Source organism: Rutilus rutilus (genome assembly GCF_951802725.1).
Source record: "Rutilus rutilus genome assembly, chromosome: 3".
NCBI classification, from domain to species: domain Eukaryota; kingdom Metazoa; phylum Chordata; class Actinopteri; order Cypriniformes; family Leuciscidae; genus Rutilus; species Rutilus rutilus.
The window spans coordinates 20,769,105-20,788,676 of NC_140211.1; the positions used below are offsets into that span (position 1 = coordinate 20,769,105).

A 19,572-nucleotide genomic window follows, 5' to 3' on the forward strand; every position below is an offset into this window, starting at 1 on the left:
TGAGAGAGGGGGAGAGGATGGACCGAATCCTGATACCTTTCTAATAACAGACATAATGTCAAACAGGAAAATGAGTTTTAGGTACAGATTATGTGTATTAGAGGGCCAAAACTATTAAAAAGTGTAAGAATGTAATTGGTTCAAATGTTCATGCTGCTTTAATGATTAATGTGAGCAATTTGTATTGGGGGTAACATAATATTACAGATGGAGATGGACAGTGATTTTTCCTTATTCCACAGTTTCCACAAAAATATTATGAGAAATATGTAATGTTTCTAGTGCTCCAAAACAGCATATTAGAATTATTTCTATAAGATCATATGACACTGAAGAGTGAAGACTGGAATAATTATGCTGACAATTCAGCTTTGCCATCACAGGAATAAATTATTATTATTATTAATTTTTTTTTTTTTTTTTTTTTTTTTTTTACACTGTATTTATAATCACATACATGCAGTCTAGGTGAGAATAAGAGACTATTTAAAAATTTACCAAGTACCAACTCCAAACTTTTGAACGTTGGTGTATATTTATTAACATTTTTGTATTTAGTGAGGGAACACTTTGCTGACAGTCAGTACATTTTGGGGGGGAAATTCAAATAAATGAATTAGCATAATTTTTTTTAGGCCGAAACATTTTTTGTCACATACAGCAAACATCTCCTCACTATCCGTTAGCTGCCTGTCCCCTGAACACACTGTAAAAAAAAACGCGATCTCTGTAGACAGCCCAGGCTCCACAAACGGCAAGAAAAACAAACTGGCCCAGCCTGGACCATGAAACATAACAAACAGTGTTCCAGCCAATAACTGACAAGAATGATTTGGGGGTGGGGGTTGGGGGAAGAGAGAAGCATGAAGAGGGAAGTTAGCTAGAGGAGAGATGTCCTAGACAACGATTACGACTGACGTTAGAATTATATTCTCTTGAATTTTGATATGGCCGACACGCGACCAAAGAGACGACGTTCCGATGAACAAATAGCAAAGAAGAGGGAAAAGTAGAAGGAACGCGCGAAGTCCCGAATTCACATCGGAAAAGCCTTCGACTCGTTCGTGACTGTTTCAGGAAGCACGGAAGGGAGGGGGAGGGGACGGGATGAGGAGGAGGGAGGGTCGAGCTTGACAATACTTCGAACGTCAACAAGAAGTGACGTCACCCAACATCGCTTAGAGCTTTAATTAACAATGAACATGTTTGACAATATTTGCATTTACATCTTTTATGAGAATCAGAATGTTGATGAAAGTCCTAAAATCAGCATCATTCAAATGCACACGTTCTCTCTTCTGTTCTCCGTCCCTCTCATCTCCTTCCATCTCTCCACAGGTGCAGAGTCTTTGTAATACTTGAGCTGGCAGGATGGTGGCGCTGTCTTTGAAGATCTGTGTGAGACAGTGTAATGTGGTGAAGACGATGCAGTTTGAGCCATCAACGGCAGTGTACGATGCATGCCGGGTCATCCGAGAGAGGGTTCAGGAAGCCCAAACAGGACAGGGTGAGACATGCTTGCTTTCTTTGTTCCTTGTATAGTAAGATTTTCTAGTTGCTAATGTTGCATACTTTTTTCAAATGCAAGCTCTAATACAGTGCCTGTTGTTTCTCAGCTTCAGAATATGGGCTGTTTCTGTCAGATGAAGATCCCAGGAAAGGCATCTGGCTGGAAGGGGGCCGGACGCTGGATTATTACATGCTGAGAAATGGGGTAAGTTCTTTGATCTTCTGTCTCTCTCTCTCTGTTTTACAAGCTGTTGTCAAATGTTCTGTGACATGTCTTTGGACTCTGGTTTTTTGTGACATGTCTTCGCAACAGATTTTGAGTATGTGTGTGTGATGAAAGATGAGAACTCTGCTCTTAGTTATTTTTATAGGCTCTGTGTATGTGTGATTTAAGGACATTGGTCACTGCAGCATGTGGTTTTTGTTTGTATTTGTTTACGCTTGTAAGTCTCTCTGATTGTGTGAAGTATGAGAAGTGTTGCATAGAAAGACAAAACCGAATGCTTGTTCCCTCAGGAAGAAATAAAAATGTGTGTGCGGTGTAAATTGAGAAGTGTTAAATGAAGATTTCATCAGTAGTGTTTCATCTTTTGTCAGAAGTTGACATCAAAAGACCTCTTCTTCTCCCTCATACATGCACACACAGATGTTCAGCTCTCACAACCACGTCTTGCTTGTCTAATTTGTTGTATTTTGCAAAAAAAAATCCTTTTCCTCTTGTTTCTCTCACAAACTCATTCACATTCATTACAGTGTTTGCAAGGCAGCACCTAATTTATATTCCTCAAACATTCTGGTTAGGGTTTGTTCTTTTTGCAATTCTGCAAATGCAACACGAACCGCTTCGGATACAGAACTTTATTTTGTAGATAATCTCAGTCTTAGGTTAAAGATCGTTAAAAATGTAACCAGCATTTATCATAATATTAACATACTGAATTGTCATTGATCTTATTTCTTACATCTATTTTGCTTGCTCATTTTTATTGTCTTCCTTGCATATATTTAACCATAAATAGTAATGTTTTGCCTTTAGGCTGCACAAATTTGATTCTTGTGTGCTGCTGGCTGAAAACAAGACGTGTGGTGAATTTCTTGCATACAGCAAAACAACTCAGATGCAGAATTTCATTCAGAATCAAAACATCTTTCCTTTAAACTTTAAAACTATTTGTTTACTGAGCTTGGGAAATCTAGTTTCTCTCTCTCTCTCGGTCTCTTAGGACATACTGGAGTATAAGAAAAAACAGAGACCTCAGAAGATAAAAATGCTGGATGGCGCTGTGAAGACCATCATGGTGGATGATTCCAAAACTGTGGGAGAGCTGCTTGTCACCATCTGCAGTAGAATAGGTCAGTGATGCTCTTATACAGGTTACTATCTGATATAACTGTATCATATACAGTTATTCTCTTGTATGGGTTATTTTGAGGGGGAACTTGTGGTTCCGTGGGGGGTGGGGGGTTAACTTGGTAGTAAATGATTAAAAAAAAGATGTTAGTATACTGGTTTAGTTTTTATTTAAAGTTCAAGGCAACCTGTGTTTAAACAGTGATTTGCACACAAATTCAACTCCATTGGACTGACCAAATATATACATGTTAATGCATGATCTGCCATAGCTTTTAAGACAAATGCATTATACATTATTGTTCAAAAAAAAATTGATTTGAGAAATTTCAAAAGTGTTACCAAAGATTTCTATTCCAAATTAATCCATTTCTCATCCAACTCATCAAAGCATGCTGAAAAAACAAAAATAATAAACAGCTATTCTCAACATTGATAATTATTGATAAGTTTCTTGAGCAGCAAATCAGCATATTAGAATGATTTCTGAAGGATCATGTGACACTGAAGACTGGAGTAATGATACTGAAAATTCAGCTTTGTCATCACAGGAATGAATTACATTTTAAAATATTCTCAGAGAGAAAATATATTTCACAATATTACTGTTTTTACTCTATTACTGATCAAATAAATTCTGCCTTGGTGAGTATTAGAGAGAGACTTCTTTCACAAACACTAAAAATGTATACCATCACAAAACTTCAGTAGAACAAATCAGTAATTTGTCTATGTATACTTCTGCCGTTATACACACAACACAGGCCATAACAAGTCTATAACTATGTCTCATTTCTCCTTCCAGGAATCACTAACTATGAAGAGTACTCTCTCATCCAGGAGGTGGTAGAGGAGAAGAAAGATGAAGGGACGGGCACACTGAAGAAAGACAGGACTTTACTGAGGGAGGAGAGGAAGATGGAGAAGCTCAAAGCTAAACTGCACACAGATGATGACTGTAGGTAACACATCATCACCCACCATGTGCAGATAGACATACTGAACTGCTAAATGGGCCACAATAAGTCAATAAAGTTTAGGTTTAAAATTCTTTCAGGGTTATCTTTGCTTCCCTTTAGTCTATCCCTTTTATTATATTTTCTTAAATTTTTGTTTCTAAGTATTCTCTTATTCTATTATTTTATATATAAATAAATATATAAATAAATGAATACTTTTATTCAGCAAGAATGCCTAAAATTGATCAAAAGAGACAGTAAATACATTTTTTTTTTTTTATAATATTACAAAATGTATAATATTTATAATATTACAAAATGTATAATATTTAGGGGTGTCCCCGACTATGGATTTTCATAGTCGAATCAGAATCGTCAAGTCTTGCCTATAGTCGACTAATAGTCGAATCATGTGTATGGGGGCGGGGCTTTAACATTTCAAAGCCGCGATGTACAGAAAATCACACAAAGATATAGAAGAAAATGTATAAAAACATTTTGGATCAATAAAACTAAGAAATAACATAATTAACTCCAGAAAGGCCACACTGCAGACAGGATTTATATTTCACATGCAAATCAAATTAAATCGGCTAAATTACCTGTGCGAGCAGGCTCTAAGTACAGCACAACATTGATGCACCGAAAAAAATAAACAATTAATTTACTAAATTAAATTAGAACAGAATATACCTTTCTAATAAATAAAAATACAAAACGAAATCAATCAGAATCAAGTCACAAGATAAGGAGCAAATGTGTGCAAAATGCCTAAAGTGCAGGGGAACATATATTCAAAACACAAGCCACAAATAGTTAGATTAGATAACCCTGACAGATCAATAAATACAATTAAAATAAAGAAATTATTAAAATAACGATAGTAGCCAGAATTTTCAACTTTGTCTTTTTAACTGCAGAAACAACAATAAATGCTAAACTGGAGTGGCAGTCTTTTTAGCTAAAAATGTTCACAGCATCCAAAAATCTAATTAGAACCGGCTGAAAAGTTTTGAAATCACTTGTACCCTACCTGATCGAGAGAACAAATCCAGTCTTTCACTCTGTCTGTGTCCGTTGGAGTCTTTTCAAATTGTGCTCGCGGATAAAATACATTCTAAAACACTTAACGTGAAAAACGTTTAACGACTTAATCTCCTAAAATAGTTAAATTAAAATATGAAAACGCTTTACTATAGGAGGAACGCATTGCGTTCATTTTCTGGGTTCATCTGCTTATCTGCACATAGTATGGTTTCTTAATAAAGTGTGTACTGTGTACATGCATTAAGCCACGTTAAAGTGCCTTTTAAGCGTTTTAAAAGCTTTTTTCACGTTAAGCATTTTAGAATGTCTTGTTAACGTTGGCCGGCAGAAGTGCGATCATGGTTTTCCTGATGCTAAATCCAGCCTTGGAGAATATCCTTTCTGATGGTGTACATTCACACTTTAGATTTTCTTATCCCAGACATTGTTAAAGATTTAAATCCTTGCCGCCAAGACGTTCCTCTGTCGGTCACGGATTGAAAGTGAAACTTAAATCTGTCACGGGGTGTTTGGATTTATTCACGCACGTTAAAAAATATTTATTAAAAGCTTCTTTCTTTGCACATTTTTATATACAGCATTATCATAATAGGCTGAATATTAACGTATTGACAGAAAACCGGTAGTTCTATGTGAAATCAGACATTGAGCGCCCTCATATAGCCAAAGTGGCATGATCCTCGTTTCATAACACGCCTGCGAAGATTCGACCGTGAGATCGGTAGTCGAATCAGGCTCCTCCTATCAAAGCATCGAATCTTCGACTATTCGGGGTCACCCCTAATAATATTTATAATATTACAAAAGATTTCTATTTCAAATAAATGATGTTCTTTTAAACTTTCTATTCATCAAAGAATCCTAAAAAAATTATCATGGTTTCCACAAAAATATTAAGCAGCGCAACTATTTTCCACATTAATGATAATCAGAAATGTTTCTTGAGCACCCAATCAGCATATTAGAATGATTTATGAAGGATCATGACTCTGACGACTGAAGTAATGGTTAATAAAGAGTGATCTTAAATTGTAATAATACCTCATGATATCATTTATTTGTCTTTATTTTTGATCCAAAAAATGCAGCCTTGGTGAGCATGACCCCAAACCTTTGAACTGTAGTGGATCTTCTGTTAATAACTCTGTAAAAACAGTTTGATATATGAAAAAATATATAAATAGTTTATTTCTGTTTCTCTCACAGTGAATTGGTTGGATCATGGGCGTACGTTTAGAGAACAGGGAGTCGAGGAGAGTGAAACGCTACTGTTGAGACGAAAGTTCTTCTACTCCGATCAAAACGTGGACTCGCGAGATCCTGTGCAGCTCAATCTGCTCTATGTACAGGTTAGACACGCCTCTTCTCTCTTACTGTATTTTATAATGATATGAGGTGAAAGCCATGATCGGTATCCAACCGCCTCATGTTGACCTAAATGATCTGATTCCACGGTTCTCTACTTGTCCGTTCAATATAATGTATACAGATCGAAATACTGTAAATCTCTTATCGACATATGACCCTAAAAGCCTCTTGAGTGCTGCACTACATGCTGTTATACACATTGTATCGATCTGGAAAGTAGTGCAGTCCCTATTACCTTTTTATAAGTTCTCCTTCTGTGAGGGACTCGGTTCCTGATCTGGATCATTTCTGCTGTTTGATTTCTAAAGGCTTTGATAACAAATGTGTCATCCTGCATGTGTTTCCCCAGGCGCGTGACGACATCCTGAATGGTTCTCATCCCGTGTCATTTGACAAGGCTTGTGAATTTGGTGGAATTCAAACACAGATCCAGTTCGGGCCTCATATAGAACATAAACACAAGTCTGGATTTCTGGAGTAAGACCAAATCCCAGTACTTTCAGTTATAGTACACAGTGTTTACTGCCCCTCTGCTTCATAATCAAGGGTGCTGCATTATTAAAAGCCATCATGAAATGATGTGAAAAATCTAGATATTGTAATGACCATATGGTCCATTCAGGTAATGAGCTTAACAAACTCGAATGAAATGTGCTTAATGCATTTAAATATTGTATGCGTATCGTATAACTGTAATGCCAGTTTCAGTTTAATGTATTGTTGCTTATCTTCTCACTTTGAATGTGAATATCATTTCGTTCAGCTTGAAGGAGTTTCTGCCTAAGGAATACATCAAACAGAGAGGAGCAGAGAAGAAGATCTTTCAGGTGGGCCAGTTTATCCTGCACTTGGTTATACACTTGTCTGTTTATCTTGAATTTCACTCTTTGTAAGCAGAGATGAATGAGATAAATGAATTAATTAGGTGAATAAACGCTTTGTGAATTTAACAGGAACATAAGGCTTGTGGAGAAATGACAGAGATTGAAGCCAAAGTGAAATATGTGAAGCTTGCGAGATCACTCAGAACATATGGAGTGTCTTTCTTCTTGGTGAAGGTAAAATGCATGTGTGTTTGTGTTGTACTTGGTTATATAAACTGTTTATTACAGTGGAATGTCCAGACTTCCCAGATGATGATGATGATGATGATGATGATGATAAAATAATAATAATAGCTTAAATCTTATTTATAATTGGTTGTGTGTTTGTATGTGTTGTGTATGTACAACCAAAAATTGACTCTGCTTTAAATTCCCATGTGCAAGAAGGTTATTGAAGGTCCCACCCCCGAGTTGATTAGAATAGTAGGCCGCACCTATGATGGGCAATCAAATTTCTTGGCCAGGGCCACCCATATGGACATGCACCTATTGCATAGAGGGTATGCATTGATGTCACTTTCCCGCCCCCCTCAGCCGGACTGAGTGGCAAAAGAGCCTGCTGCGGGACTGGATTTAATAGGGGAAACTGCGAAAACGCGAGTAAAACAAACGATTATCAGTTTAAACTAAAGGTTGGACTCGATTATAGTGTTCCTTACAAATTACCAAAGACCCAGTGATCCATGGATATTAACATGCAGCCAGGAATTGTGTTTCCTGACATTGCCTGATTTCAACGCCATAAAGCACATTTTCCTGTGAACGCTTTAAGTTATATAAATACAATATAGGTAAGTCTAAATCCGGGTGATCACTTATATCAATGTTATACATAAGGGATAATGTAGTACATCCAGCCGGTTGTTCTCTCAAAATAAAGAGCTTCGCGTCGGGCTCCTCATCAACCTGTCAGGGGTTTATTTTGAGAGAACAACCGGCTGGATGTAGCCTACATTATCCCGCTTATTACACGGCTAATTGCCACATAAGTAAATAATTACAGACACGAAATAATGATCTTTAAGTCTTTAAACGCAAAGCTTCCACGGAGAGAGCAGTTGCTGGCATGGCAAGTTTAAACTAGATGGACATTTAAGAGATACGGTATACAGTCATACCATTTATTACACAGCATTTTGACACATAAATAATTATGGAGATAAGAGATATTGATTTCAGATTAAACCGTTTTAAAATTGTACCTGTTTGTATCTTATTATCCAACAGTGTAACGTTACAAAACAATAGTCACAAAATGGCAGCAGCTGCGTTTGTATGAAACAAGAGCGAGCGAGTCCATGATACTGGATGGCATAATTAAATAACTATACACCAAATATTGATTCGACTGAGTTTTAATATTTTATTAGCTCACCAAATGCAAAACTCGTTCCTTCCAATCACATTTCTGAATCAGCTCACATATTGTAAAGGTGTTTTTGAGATCAGCAGTCCTGAGTCACAATGTCAGTGTTCTTTCATTCCCAAGTCCAGATATTTTCTTCGATGTACATGTTGCCAATCAATTGTTCTCATAAGAGAGGAATTCCACCTCCAGAATTCTTCCATCTCTTCCACCCCCCATTCCTGGCCAGTGGTGGTCTGCATGACTCATGCACTGATTACAATTCAGCTCTGCTTGAGTTGTAAAGTTAAGGTGGAGCAGATGTGCTGGTTGCCTGAAATGAAGATCTCAAGTTACTGATTTTAGTTTTGGGCTGGCTTTTATTTATCTCTTATGACCAATATAATTATTGTCTGTATTCATAAACTCAAACTATTTGCAGTTTGGCTATTTATTTATTTATTGGCCTTTAGTGGTAAATGCATCTTTGCAAAAAAGCTAAAGTGAGAAATATTGGCACAACTCGGAAACTCAGACAGGCAAGCAGAGCTCAGCTCATCCATCTGCTGACAGCTCTGTACAGAAACAAAAGAAAAACAGTAAGCTTTAGAGAATCTGAGAGGATACTGGAAGAGTGTTATGTGGAATAAGTGTTACATTTTTTTGTCAACTGTTAAATACACCAGCAGGATTTTGGTAGATCATTTGCATTGTTCTGAACATAGTGAATTTTATTTTGTGTTGATTTTTGTTTCTTAGGAAAAAATGAAAAGTAAAAATAAGCTGGTCCCAAGGCTGCTGGGTATAACCAAAGAATCCGTGATGCGAGTGGATGAGAAAACCAAAGACGTGGTTCAAGAGTGGCCACTTACTACAGTGAAGAGATGGGCCGCCTCACCTAAGAGCTTTACACTGGTACTTATATAACAGACATTGACTTCCAGATGGCTCAAGGGCTTTTTTCATATATTCACAACTGTTGAAAAGTAAAGTAAAGTTTTTGAAGTCTCTTATGCTCACATAGGCTGCATTTATTTGATATTTGATTCATTTATATGAAATATTATTGTAACTTAAAACGTCTATTTCAAAATAATTGAAATGTAATTTATTCCTGTGATGGCAAAGCTGAATTTTTAGCATCATTACTCCAGTCTTCAGTGTCACATGATCCTTCTGAAATCATTCTAATTTGGTGCTCAAAAAACATTTCTTCTTATTATCACAGTTAAAAACAATTGTGCTGCTTAATATTTTTGTGGAAACCATGTTACGATTTGTTTCCAGGATTCTTTTATTGATTTATTTAAGTTCTAAAGAACAGCATTTATGTAAAATATAATACTTTTGTAACATTATAAATGTCTTTTCTGTAACTTTTGATCAATTTAACATTGTCTTGCTGATTCAAACTATTATTTCCATTAAAAAAAATACTGACCCCAAAGTTTTGAACGCACACGCGCACTTTATACCCATTATTTATTCTCATTCTCATTAAAATCTGACAACCTGTGTTTTTCTCCATATGAAGGATTTCGGGGAGTATCAGGAGAGCTACTACTCTGTTCAGACCACAGAGGGGGAGCAGATATCGCAACTTATAGCTGGCTACATCGATATCATTCTCAAGAAGGCCTGTATTAACTCCTTTATCTGCCTTTCCTTCATGAAACAGTCAACAATCAGTTGTCCTGTTCTTTTCCTGATAGATAATCTCCTGGATTATGAAGGGTTTTTGTATTACAGATTAACAGTGTTCAGATTACAGCATACACAATGTTACAGTAAATACCAGATTAAACCTGAGTTTTATGTGTAAATGTGTTTATTTTTGAATGTTTGGCCCTACAGAAACAAAGCAAGGACCGTTTTGGTTTAGAGGGAGATGAGGAGGCCACCATGTTGGAGGAATCAGTAAATCCGAAAAAGTAAGACGTACACATTTTGAGTCAGCAGTGATAAGAACCATATTTCCTTTCAAGGTTTTGTAATTTTCTGCCAGTTGTCTTCGGAAATACTTTTGTAATCAGACCAGTGCAGCATAACAGGAAAATCACAGTGGAAAAACCTTATCTCAGTTTCTATTTATCTAGATTGAGCTGAGGTTACCTGTTCCACACACAGTAATATATTCAGCCTGTTTTTAAAGAGTGCCGGCGGGAGTCTCCTCTTCTTGAATAACCCCTGTAGCACTAATACAAAATGAAAAATGTACTTGAACTTTTGTACCTTTCTGTGTCATTTCATTTATCTTTTTTTTTTCTCTCTATCTTTCACAGATCTACTATATTGCAGCAGCAGTTTAACCGTGCCGGACGGGTAGAGCATGGCTCAGTGGCATTGCCTGGGATCTTGAGGTCAGGTTCTGTCGGCCCAGAAGAGCTAAACATGGGTACCATGCCCTCTCCACAACAACAGATCACTACTGGACAGATGCATCTTGGGCATATGCCACCACTGGTGAGTCTACATATGCAAATGCTCACATTCATAGAACACTTGGTTAATTCAGCAAAGTTAATTAATTGTCCATTATTGGTTATAGGCCACCTTGCTGTCTAGATATCAGCATGAGTCCCTTCATAACACATATTGGTTGATCATCAATTAACAGCTGTCAAAGTTAGATATATAGATATATTAGTGGATGAATGTGTAATTACTGCCATCCTTAATGTGGCGATCAGAGCGCAGCCCAACAGGCTCTCGTGGGAACCATTAGCACCAGTATGCAAGCGGTGCAACAGGCACAGGAGGACCTGGAGGAGGTGGAAGAGCTGCCACCACTTGGAGATGATATGGTGAGAAAATGCATACGTGACACTTCACATTTACTCTCCTGTACCTATTACCAATATTTTGCTTTGTGTTTAAATGTAGTGAATGCACACAACTTGTATTTTTCTTTATTTCAGGCTTCTAAAATGTGGATTCAGAACAAGGTGGATGAGTCCAAGCATGATATTCACTCTCAGGTGGACGCCATTGCAGCTGGAACTGCCTCTGTGGTTAATCTTACTGCTGGTAAAACCTTGGCTGTATTAAATCTGATTAAATTAGTCAAATGTTTCACAACACTTACTATCCAGCTGTACTGTAAAGACAAATGAAAAACCTGACAGACCCTTCAAAATGAAAAGCCTTACTCCTTTACATTTTGAATATACATCTGCAGCTTCCTATTCCATTTCCCAGGTGATCCGACGGACACAGATTATACAGCGGTAGGCTGTGCGATTACCACCATCTCCTCTAATCTGACGGAGATGTCCAAAGGTGTGAAGCTGCTGGCAGCTTTGATGGAGGATGAGGTGGGCAGTGGGCATGACCTCATGAGGGCTGCCAGGACCCTCACTGGAGCTGTATCTGACCTGCTCAAAGCTGTGGAGCCTGCATCAGGAGAGGTGCGAGCAAAGGATGTCCTGCAGATAATCACTATCTGTCATTTTGATGGATTGTGCTGTACATTTTCTGTACAGTTTTTGTTTTTCCAAACATTATATGCAGATGTATGCCATTTCTGTATGGTTTCGTCTTGAGATACACATACAAGAATAAATGTCATTTTGATACATTTGACCAATCCAACTGCCTTTGCACGACCATAAAGATTTTGAGTGACTATGTTTAATAGTCTGTGTGCATGTTTTTTCTCATGCAGCCACGACAGACGGTTCTGACTGCAGCCGGCAGCATCGGTCAAGCCAGTGGAGATCTGCTTAGACAGATTGGAGAGAATGAAACGGACGAGCGCTTCCAGGTACACAGATGTCTTATGAAATACATGATGTACATTTGTGTTTTTGAGTGTTGATCACTCTCTATGTGTGCTTGTGTTTCAGGATGTTCTGATGAACCTAGCTAAAGCTGTGGCTAATGCAGCAGCTATGATGGTTCTGAAGGCCAAGAACGTGGCACAGTTCTCTGAAGACAGCGTCCTGCAGAACAGGGTTATTGCAGCTGCGACCCAGTGTGCCCTCTCCACTTCTCAACTAGTGGCCTGTGCCAAGGTGGAGTTCACCTACATGTGCTTCTAATCCAGATTGATTAAAAGAAATAAAACTGTGGATAACCGTTTTTTGTTCATGTGTTTGTGTATCAGGTTGTGAGCCCCACTATCAGCTCCCCTGTGTGTCAAGAGCAGCTGATTGAAGCAGGGAAGCTGGTGGATCGTTCAGTAGAAGGTTGTGTGAAGGCCTGCCTGTCAGCTACCAGTGATGGAGAGCTTCTCAAGGCCGTCAGCGCAGCAGCTGGTATCGTCACACAGGCTCTTAGTGACCTACTCACGCATGTGAGGAACTACGCCACTCGTGGGGAGCCCATCGGACGCTACGACCAGGCCACGGACACCATCATGACGGTTACAGAGAATATTTTCTGCTCCATGGGTGATGCTGGTAAAATAAATACATCATATACACCACTGTTCAAAAGTTTGGGGGTTGGCAAAGCTGAATTTTCAGCAGCCATTACTCCAGTCTTCAGTGTCACATGATCCTTAAGAAAAAAAACCTTAATGACTCCCCACTTTTGAACAGTAGTCTACATTGTATATTTTATTTGCTTAGTTGTTTTAGGCTGTATAATAGTAAAGATTTACCAATCTGTTCCGTAGGTGAGATGGTCCGACAGGCACGGGTTCTTGCCCAGGCGACATCTGACCTGGTGAACGCCATGAGATCAGATGCTGAGGTGGAAGTGGATGTGAACAACTCCAAGAAGCTTCTTGCAGCTGCCAAACTGCTTGCGGATGCCACCGCTCGAATGGTTGAGGCTGCTAAGGTGGGTTTAGCAAACCTTGGCTCGCATTAGAAACATATGACTACATTTAAGTGAAATATATTTTTCTAATCTCCTATGCCAGTGGTTTGTAACCTTTTTCACTCGAAGAACGTATTTCTGCTGTAATTGAGACAACTGCTTGCTTTAACCTTTTTTTATTGAAATAGATGGTATTGAAAGAAATATTATATAAATTAATCTGAATAAATTTTTCACTACAGATGTTTTAAGAACTGTATGTTTTTCAATAAAAACAATAATTAGTGAGGGATAATAAAAATACATGTTTTTATTTTACATCTTGATTTTGAGGTTTTTACACTTTAATTTAAGTTCAAATTTAACTTAATTAGTTTACTGTACACTACTGTTCAAAAGTTTTGAGTCAGTAAGATTTTCTTCTTGTTTTTGAAAGAAATTAATACTTATTTTCAGCAAGGATGCATTGAATTGATCAAGTGACAGTAAAGACATTTTACATTGTTACATCAAAATTAATAAAACAAAAAACAAATGCTGTTCTTTTTTTCAACTCTTTATCGAAGAATCCTGAAATATTCTTAAGCAGCAAATCAGCATATTAGAATGATTTCTGAAGGATCATGTGAAAGAAGAAAAATCATACAAATTCTTAAGTATTTAATAATTTGGACATATTTTCTGCACTGATATAGCATTTCCCTATAGTTATCATCTCTCTGGTTAATAAATCGGTGACCTAATATATATCCAATAGACTTGTTACACGTCTCTGTGTGTGTGTGTGTGTGTGTGTGTTAAGGGAGCTGCTGCATACCCTGAGAATGAAGACCAGCAGCAGAAGCTGCGGGAGGCTGCGGAGGGGCTGCGTGTGGCCACCAACGCGGCTGCACAGAATGCCATCAAGAAAAAACTCATAACAAGACTGGAGGTCAGTGACTGATGGTTATGATTGAGAAAAGTCATTCAGTTTAGACAGGATTATATGTGATCGACGCAAGGGATTGTTTGACGTAAATCCAACCGTTTGAATTATGAGTCTGTTTTCTATATTTCCAGAATGCTGCTAAACAAGCTGCTGCCGCTGCCACTCAAACTATAGCGGCATCCCAGAATGCAGCAGCTTCTAACAAGAATACTGCTGCCCACCAACAACTTGTTCAAAGCTGCAGGGTTTGTTAGAAGTATTAGTTTGTGAATATCTAAAGTGTTATTAATGAAAGTATTCCTAATGTTTATACCACTGTATTCTCTATATGTCAACGTGTGTTAGGCTGTAGCTGACCATATTCCCCAGCTGGTGCAGGGAGTGAGGGGCAGTCAGGGTCAGCCAGAGGATGGTAGTGCCCAGCTTGCCCTCATCATTGCCAGCCAGAACTTCCTTCAGGTAACCATCTACCCTTTCACTGATACTAATCACCTTTCACTCATCAGATAACATCACTCTACTTTAAAAGTGCTCTTTTAAAAAGCTTCTCCTTCAATTCTAAAATGTCTTATTCCATGTCTTTGCTTTCCAGCCTGGAAGTAAGATGGTTTCTTCAGCGAAGTCGTCTGTGCCAACTGTTTCGGATCAGGCGGCAGCCATGCAGCTTGGGCAGTGTGCAAAGAACCTGGCCACCAGCCTGGCTGAACTCCGCACTGCTGCACAGACGGTACTTAATCTGTCTTCTCCACACATGTATTTAATGAGTAAGATGCCGCGTTCTGTTTACCTTGAAAGTCGGATGTCGCCGCTGGAAATTACGTCACACCCTAGTTGTGACCGTGTTCCAATACACAGTTGGACAACCAAGATGGACGTGTGCACCACTGAGTTTGAGACAAACAGAAGTGCTAATAAACAATATATTACTGTTGTTTCACTTCTGTTGATGCGCTGAGTGAGCAGCCATATTGGATTCTGAAGTCAGGGTTGTTTGTGGTTCCTCTGAGCTTCCAAATTGGAACCCTAACTTGGGGGGCAATTCCAGTTAAAAATTTCTACTGGGAGCTTGGAATTTCTGACTTCCAAGTACAAAACGAACTCACCATAAGATCCACATATTTTAAGTACTAAAGGGATATGCAAATGAAAATTCTCGTTCCAAACCTTAATGACTGACTGACTTCTGTGGAACATAAAAAATATATATTTTGAAGAATGTTGGTAACCGAACAGTTTCGGTACCAAAATTCTTTACAAATCTCCTTATTAGTTCTGCAGAAGAAAGAAATTAGTGTTTGGAATGATATCAGGGTGAGTAAATGATGCTATGAGCTATCCATTAATGAAATCCTGTCATGTGATATCTAGGCTCATGAAGCGTGCGGCCCCATGGAGATAGACTCTGCCCTTATAGCGGTGCAGACGCTTAAGAATGAACTCCAGGATGCAAAACTGGCAACTTCTGAAGGACAGCTGAAACCATTACCTGGAGAATCAGTGAGTTGATCAGTGATACTATGATTCTTTTACACTGCCTCTGAACACTGTCTTCTCAGCACAGACTTATTGATTGATTGTGTGAATTATGCATCCATTTTGGGATGTAATTTGTTTGCTTTAGTTGGAAAAGTGTACTCAGGATCTGGGTGGTACATCTAAGGGCGTTGGTTCATCAATGGCCCAACTGCTTACCTGTGCAGCACAGGGAAATGAGCATTACACAGGTAATACACTCACTAGCATAGGAAACGCATTTATTTGGCTAAATGGAGACTTACCTTAAAGCTCTGTTGTTTTAAGTAACTAATCCTAACCATAACCATATAGTAAGTGGGTCATTGACGAATAAGGTTTTTAAAAGTGTAAAAAAATAGAATGGAGATATAACTATATTTGAAACCATTTTTTTGTTTACCTAGGTGTTAACAATAAGATTTTGTGGTTTGTACAATCAATTAACACTGTTTTGTGTAATTTTTTTTTTTACAAGATGGAAAAAATGTGTCACCAAAAAAGTCATTCGGTTTAACCACTGATTTGAAAGTTAAAAACTGATTTGACATTGATGCTGAGATAGTGTATAGTGTACCACAGAAGAAATATTAAATAAAATTATCACTGATCTCATTAATGTAATCATTTATTGGACTGCTCTAAAGACTCCAACATATTCAAGTAAAACATTGCACAGGGAAAGGAGAAAAGGGGAAATGTAAAAAAAAAGAGCCTTATCTGCTTTATATTTGTATTATTGTAGTTCCTTTAGATATTAAAAACAATATTATTCCATTTAAATATTTACTATATCGGTTTTACCGAATGACCTTTTGACACTTCAAAATCTTTAAAATACCTTTATATGTAGTAAAATATAATTAAAACCTTTTGGATTCAGTAAAAGAGATCAAGTTGTACTACCTTACATACTTTGAATGTTATATATTTGTTTTTTTATTATTATTAAGGCCTTTGGACAAAAAAATGACCCGTCACATCATTGACCCAAGTACATGTAGTTAATTAATAATACTCTGTACTTATTTGGGTAATTACACTGTAACAACGTCACTTTAAAATAGTGTAACCTTATTTTTTTTTTTTTTAAATTTTGAGGAGGTTTTGTAAAATTAAGATAGCTTACAGGGGCTGTTTTTTTCTAAGTGAGCTCAAACAAATATACATTCTTGTTCACTCACACACACACACACACACACATACTCCCAAACACATGAATTGTATGTGTTCGCAGGTGTTGCTGCTAGCGAAACTGCCCAGGCTCTCAAGACATTAGCACAGGCTGCGAGGGGTGTTGCTGCCACCACATCAGACCCTGCTGGAGCCGTAGCCATGTTGGATTCTGCTTGTGAGGTTATGGAAGGGTCGGCTAAATTGATTTCTGAAGCCAAGGAGGCGCTGGTTGCTCCTGGTGATGCAGAGATACAACAGAGGCTAGCACAGGTGAGGGAGGAAGAGATGTAAATGTAATATGAATAATACAAAAAGAAGGCATTTAATAATCTATCAGATATCCATTCTTGCTACATAAAAGTGTTCATTTTCTTTCCAAAGAAATAATCTTACTGACCACAAACATTATTTTACTGACTTTATTGTTGTGTATGTCTCTGTTTTGTGTACTAGGTAGCAAAGGCTGTGTCTCACTCACTGAACGCATGTGTGAACTGTCTACCTGGACAAAAAGATGTTGATATGGCTCTGAAAAGCATTGGTGAAGCCAGCAAAAAACTACTTGTAGAGACGGTGAGTAACAAACAAGAAAATCCTTTTTTTTATTTCCTCCAAAAAATATTGTAGCTTGAAGATTGCTAGAGCTATTCCTTAATATACTCTCTCTGCCCTCAACATAGTGCATGCAGTTATTAAATGCACATGGCCCTAATGTGTCTCTGGAGTGTTTTGTGACCTTTTTTATTTATTTATTGCAGCTCCCTCCTTGCAGTAAGACCTTCCAGGAGGCTCAGAGTGACCTGAACCAGACCGCAGCCGATCTGAACCAGTCCGCAGGTGATGTGGTCCATGCCTCTAGAGGGACCACTGTCAAGCTTGCAGATGCTTCTGGGAAGTTCAGTGAGGACTTTGATGAGTTTCTGGATGCTGGCATTGAGATGGCTGGCCATACACAGGTACGATGTGTGGAGCAGGACAGGACGTGAGAAGGTGGATAGGTCTTCCTTTTCCTAAAATAAAAAGTAATTCTTGGTTGTTTTTAGGGTAAGGATGATCAGATACAGGTGATTGGGAATTTGAAGAACATCTCAATGGCCTCCAGTAAGCTGCTGTTGGCTGCCAAGTCTTTATCTGTGGACCCTGGAGCAGGAAATGCAAAGAACCTGCTCGCTGCTGCTGCCAGGTACTTAACGCCATGTTTATTCATTTGTGTATTATATATGCTCTTGTTTCTATTTTTAACCTCACTCCCCTGCATGTTTATTCAGAACGGTGACCGACAGCATCAATCAGCTGATTACCCTGTGTACCCAGAATGCCCCAGGACAGAGGGAATGTGACAATGCTCTAAGAGAGCTTGAGGTATTATAAATAAACAATGCACTGTACTAAGTAATTTGTCTTACTATTGAAAAAAAAAATGGGATATTGTCTCTTTTTGTGGGTTACAGGCTGTTAGGGGACTGCTAGATAACCCGAATGAGCCAGTCAGTGATCTCTCCTACTTTGACTGCATTGAAAGTGTCATGGAGAACTCTAAGGTAACCGCAACATGATTATATTGGAGGTAGTGATGCACAAATTGCAGTTTGGGATTGGGTGGGTCAAGCAATAAAAAAAATTACATTCCAAAAATTGAGGGTGGATGAGAGAGAAATCGGCGAAGACATTTCACGGTAAAATGCAATGAACGTGCGTCGTTTTTACTTTTGTTTTCAAGAACAACGTATACAGTATATCTCTTCAGGGAAAACATGCCTAGAGCACCTCTTAGTGGTCATTATATCAAACATAAAGGAACCTACATGAGACATTGCTTAATAACTTGACATCTTTAACTCAAAACAAACACAAGCTTAAGAGAAAGTGTTTTCCAACATAATGATGGAAGCAATTTTCCATAAAATTAGTTTTAATTTGGTCAAATTCATGCTCACCACGTTCACATCACCAAAAGCAACAGAATGGGCTTCATTTTATTTATCATCAGCTAATTTCAAGATCAAAGACCACAATGGGGGAGAGAGCAGCATCAGCACATGTAATATAATTTAGTCTCGCTTTTTTTAATGAAGACAACTGTGTGTTGAGCTTCAGGATGCAACGCTGAACATTTTAAGTCTGCCTGAAGAGATACTGAGCTATTTGAAACGCATGAAGCGACCAGCATTGAACATGCATCGCCGTCATTGTGATTTGTGTGGAATGTTTAATGGGACTTTATATAGCCTACTTTATCTATACCATTAGCTTTGCTTTTTCTCAAAGCTAAGCGCTAAAAAAAAGTGGAACTAGCTGTAAGCTGTCAGTCAGTAACTCTTGTGTGCATGTGATGCACAGCGCTAGTGCTTTCAGAGCTGCATAATTTAAGAGACTTGCATCATTTAAATCTCACAATTTATACATATTTGTAGTTCCTTAATAAAACAAGCTGGTTTACTACGATGAATTATTACCTCAAAATGTAGATCTGTATGCAGGTGCGATATACTTTATCTAAATTAAATACATGCATACATAAATATCTCGCTTTTGCTCATGTGCCAGTAATTACCCCTCTGTGTGGCATATAGGTTGCCAACCCCTGCAGATATCTAAATCAGAGAAAATCATAGGTGCGGGTGGGTGTCAGGTGGATAATTTGTTTTTAAAAAGCGGATTCGGGTGACGTTAGAGCTGATCCGTGCAAGAGCAGATGATCTACTGACATCGTGCAAATTAAAGAACTC

General features: G+C 38.1%; 1 protein-coding gene across 1 annotated transcript in view; it reads left to right on the plus strand.

Annotated features, from left to right (window-relative positions):
• The window catches only part of tln2a (talin 2a), a 56,202-nt gene that overhangs the window by 16,389 nt on the left and 20,241 nt on the right, over window positions 1-19,572 (plus strand). Inside the window, exons 3-33 of the mRNA XM_084405524.1 lie at window positions 1,339-1,507; window positions 1,617-1,714; window positions 2,733-2,862; window positions 3,666-3,818; window positions 6,073-6,215; window positions 6,584-6,711; window positions 6,998-7,061; window positions 7,188-7,292; window positions 9,223-9,378; window positions 9,998-10,099; window positions 10,318-10,394; window positions 10,746-10,926; window positions 11,154-11,267; window positions 11,382-11,490; window positions 11,662-11,870; window positions 12,128-12,226; window positions 12,309-12,476; window positions 12,569-12,863; window positions 13,082-13,248; window positions 14,030-14,158; window positions 14,287-14,400; window positions 14,501-14,614; window positions 14,748-14,882; window positions 15,524-15,652; window positions 15,777-15,879; window positions 16,905-17,113; window positions 17,297-17,416; window positions 17,602-17,799; window positions 17,887-18,026; window positions 18,112-18,205; window positions 18,295-18,384. Of these exons, the coding sequence (XP_084261650.1) occupies window positions 1,372-1,507; window positions 1,617-1,714; window positions 2,733-2,862; window positions 3,666-3,818; window positions 6,073-6,215; window positions 6,584-6,711; window positions 6,998-7,061; window positions 7,188-7,292; window positions 9,223-9,378; window positions 9,998-10,099; window positions 10,318-10,394; window positions 10,746-10,926; window positions 11,154-11,267; window positions 11,382-11,490; window positions 11,662-11,870; window positions 12,128-12,226; window positions 12,309-12,476; window positions 12,569-12,863; window positions 13,082-13,248; window positions 14,030-14,158; window positions 14,287-14,400; window positions 14,501-14,614; window positions 14,748-14,882; window positions 15,524-15,652; window positions 15,777-15,879; window positions 16,905-17,113; window positions 17,297-17,416; window positions 17,602-17,799; window positions 17,887-18,026; window positions 18,112-18,205; window positions 18,295-18,384 (4,209 nt within the window). The 5' untranslated portion in view covers window positions 1,339-1,371. The remainder of the gene's footprint in view (window positions 1-1,338; window positions 1,508-1,616; window positions 1,715-2,732; window positions 2,863-3,665; window positions 3,819-6,072; window positions 6,216-6,583; window positions 6,712-6,997; window positions 7,062-7,187; window positions 7,293-9,222; window positions 9,379-9,997; window positions 10,100-10,317; window positions 10,395-10,745; window positions 10,927-11,153; window positions 11,268-11,381; window positions 11,491-11,661; window positions 11,871-12,127; window positions 12,227-12,308; window positions 12,477-12,568; window positions 12,864-13,081; window positions 13,249-14,029; window positions 14,159-14,286; window positions 14,401-14,500; window positions 14,615-14,747; window positions 14,883-15,523; window positions 15,653-15,776; window positions 15,880-16,904; window positions 17,114-17,296; window positions 17,417-17,601; window positions 17,800-17,886; window positions 18,027-18,111; window positions 18,206-18,294; window positions 18,385-19,572) is intronic.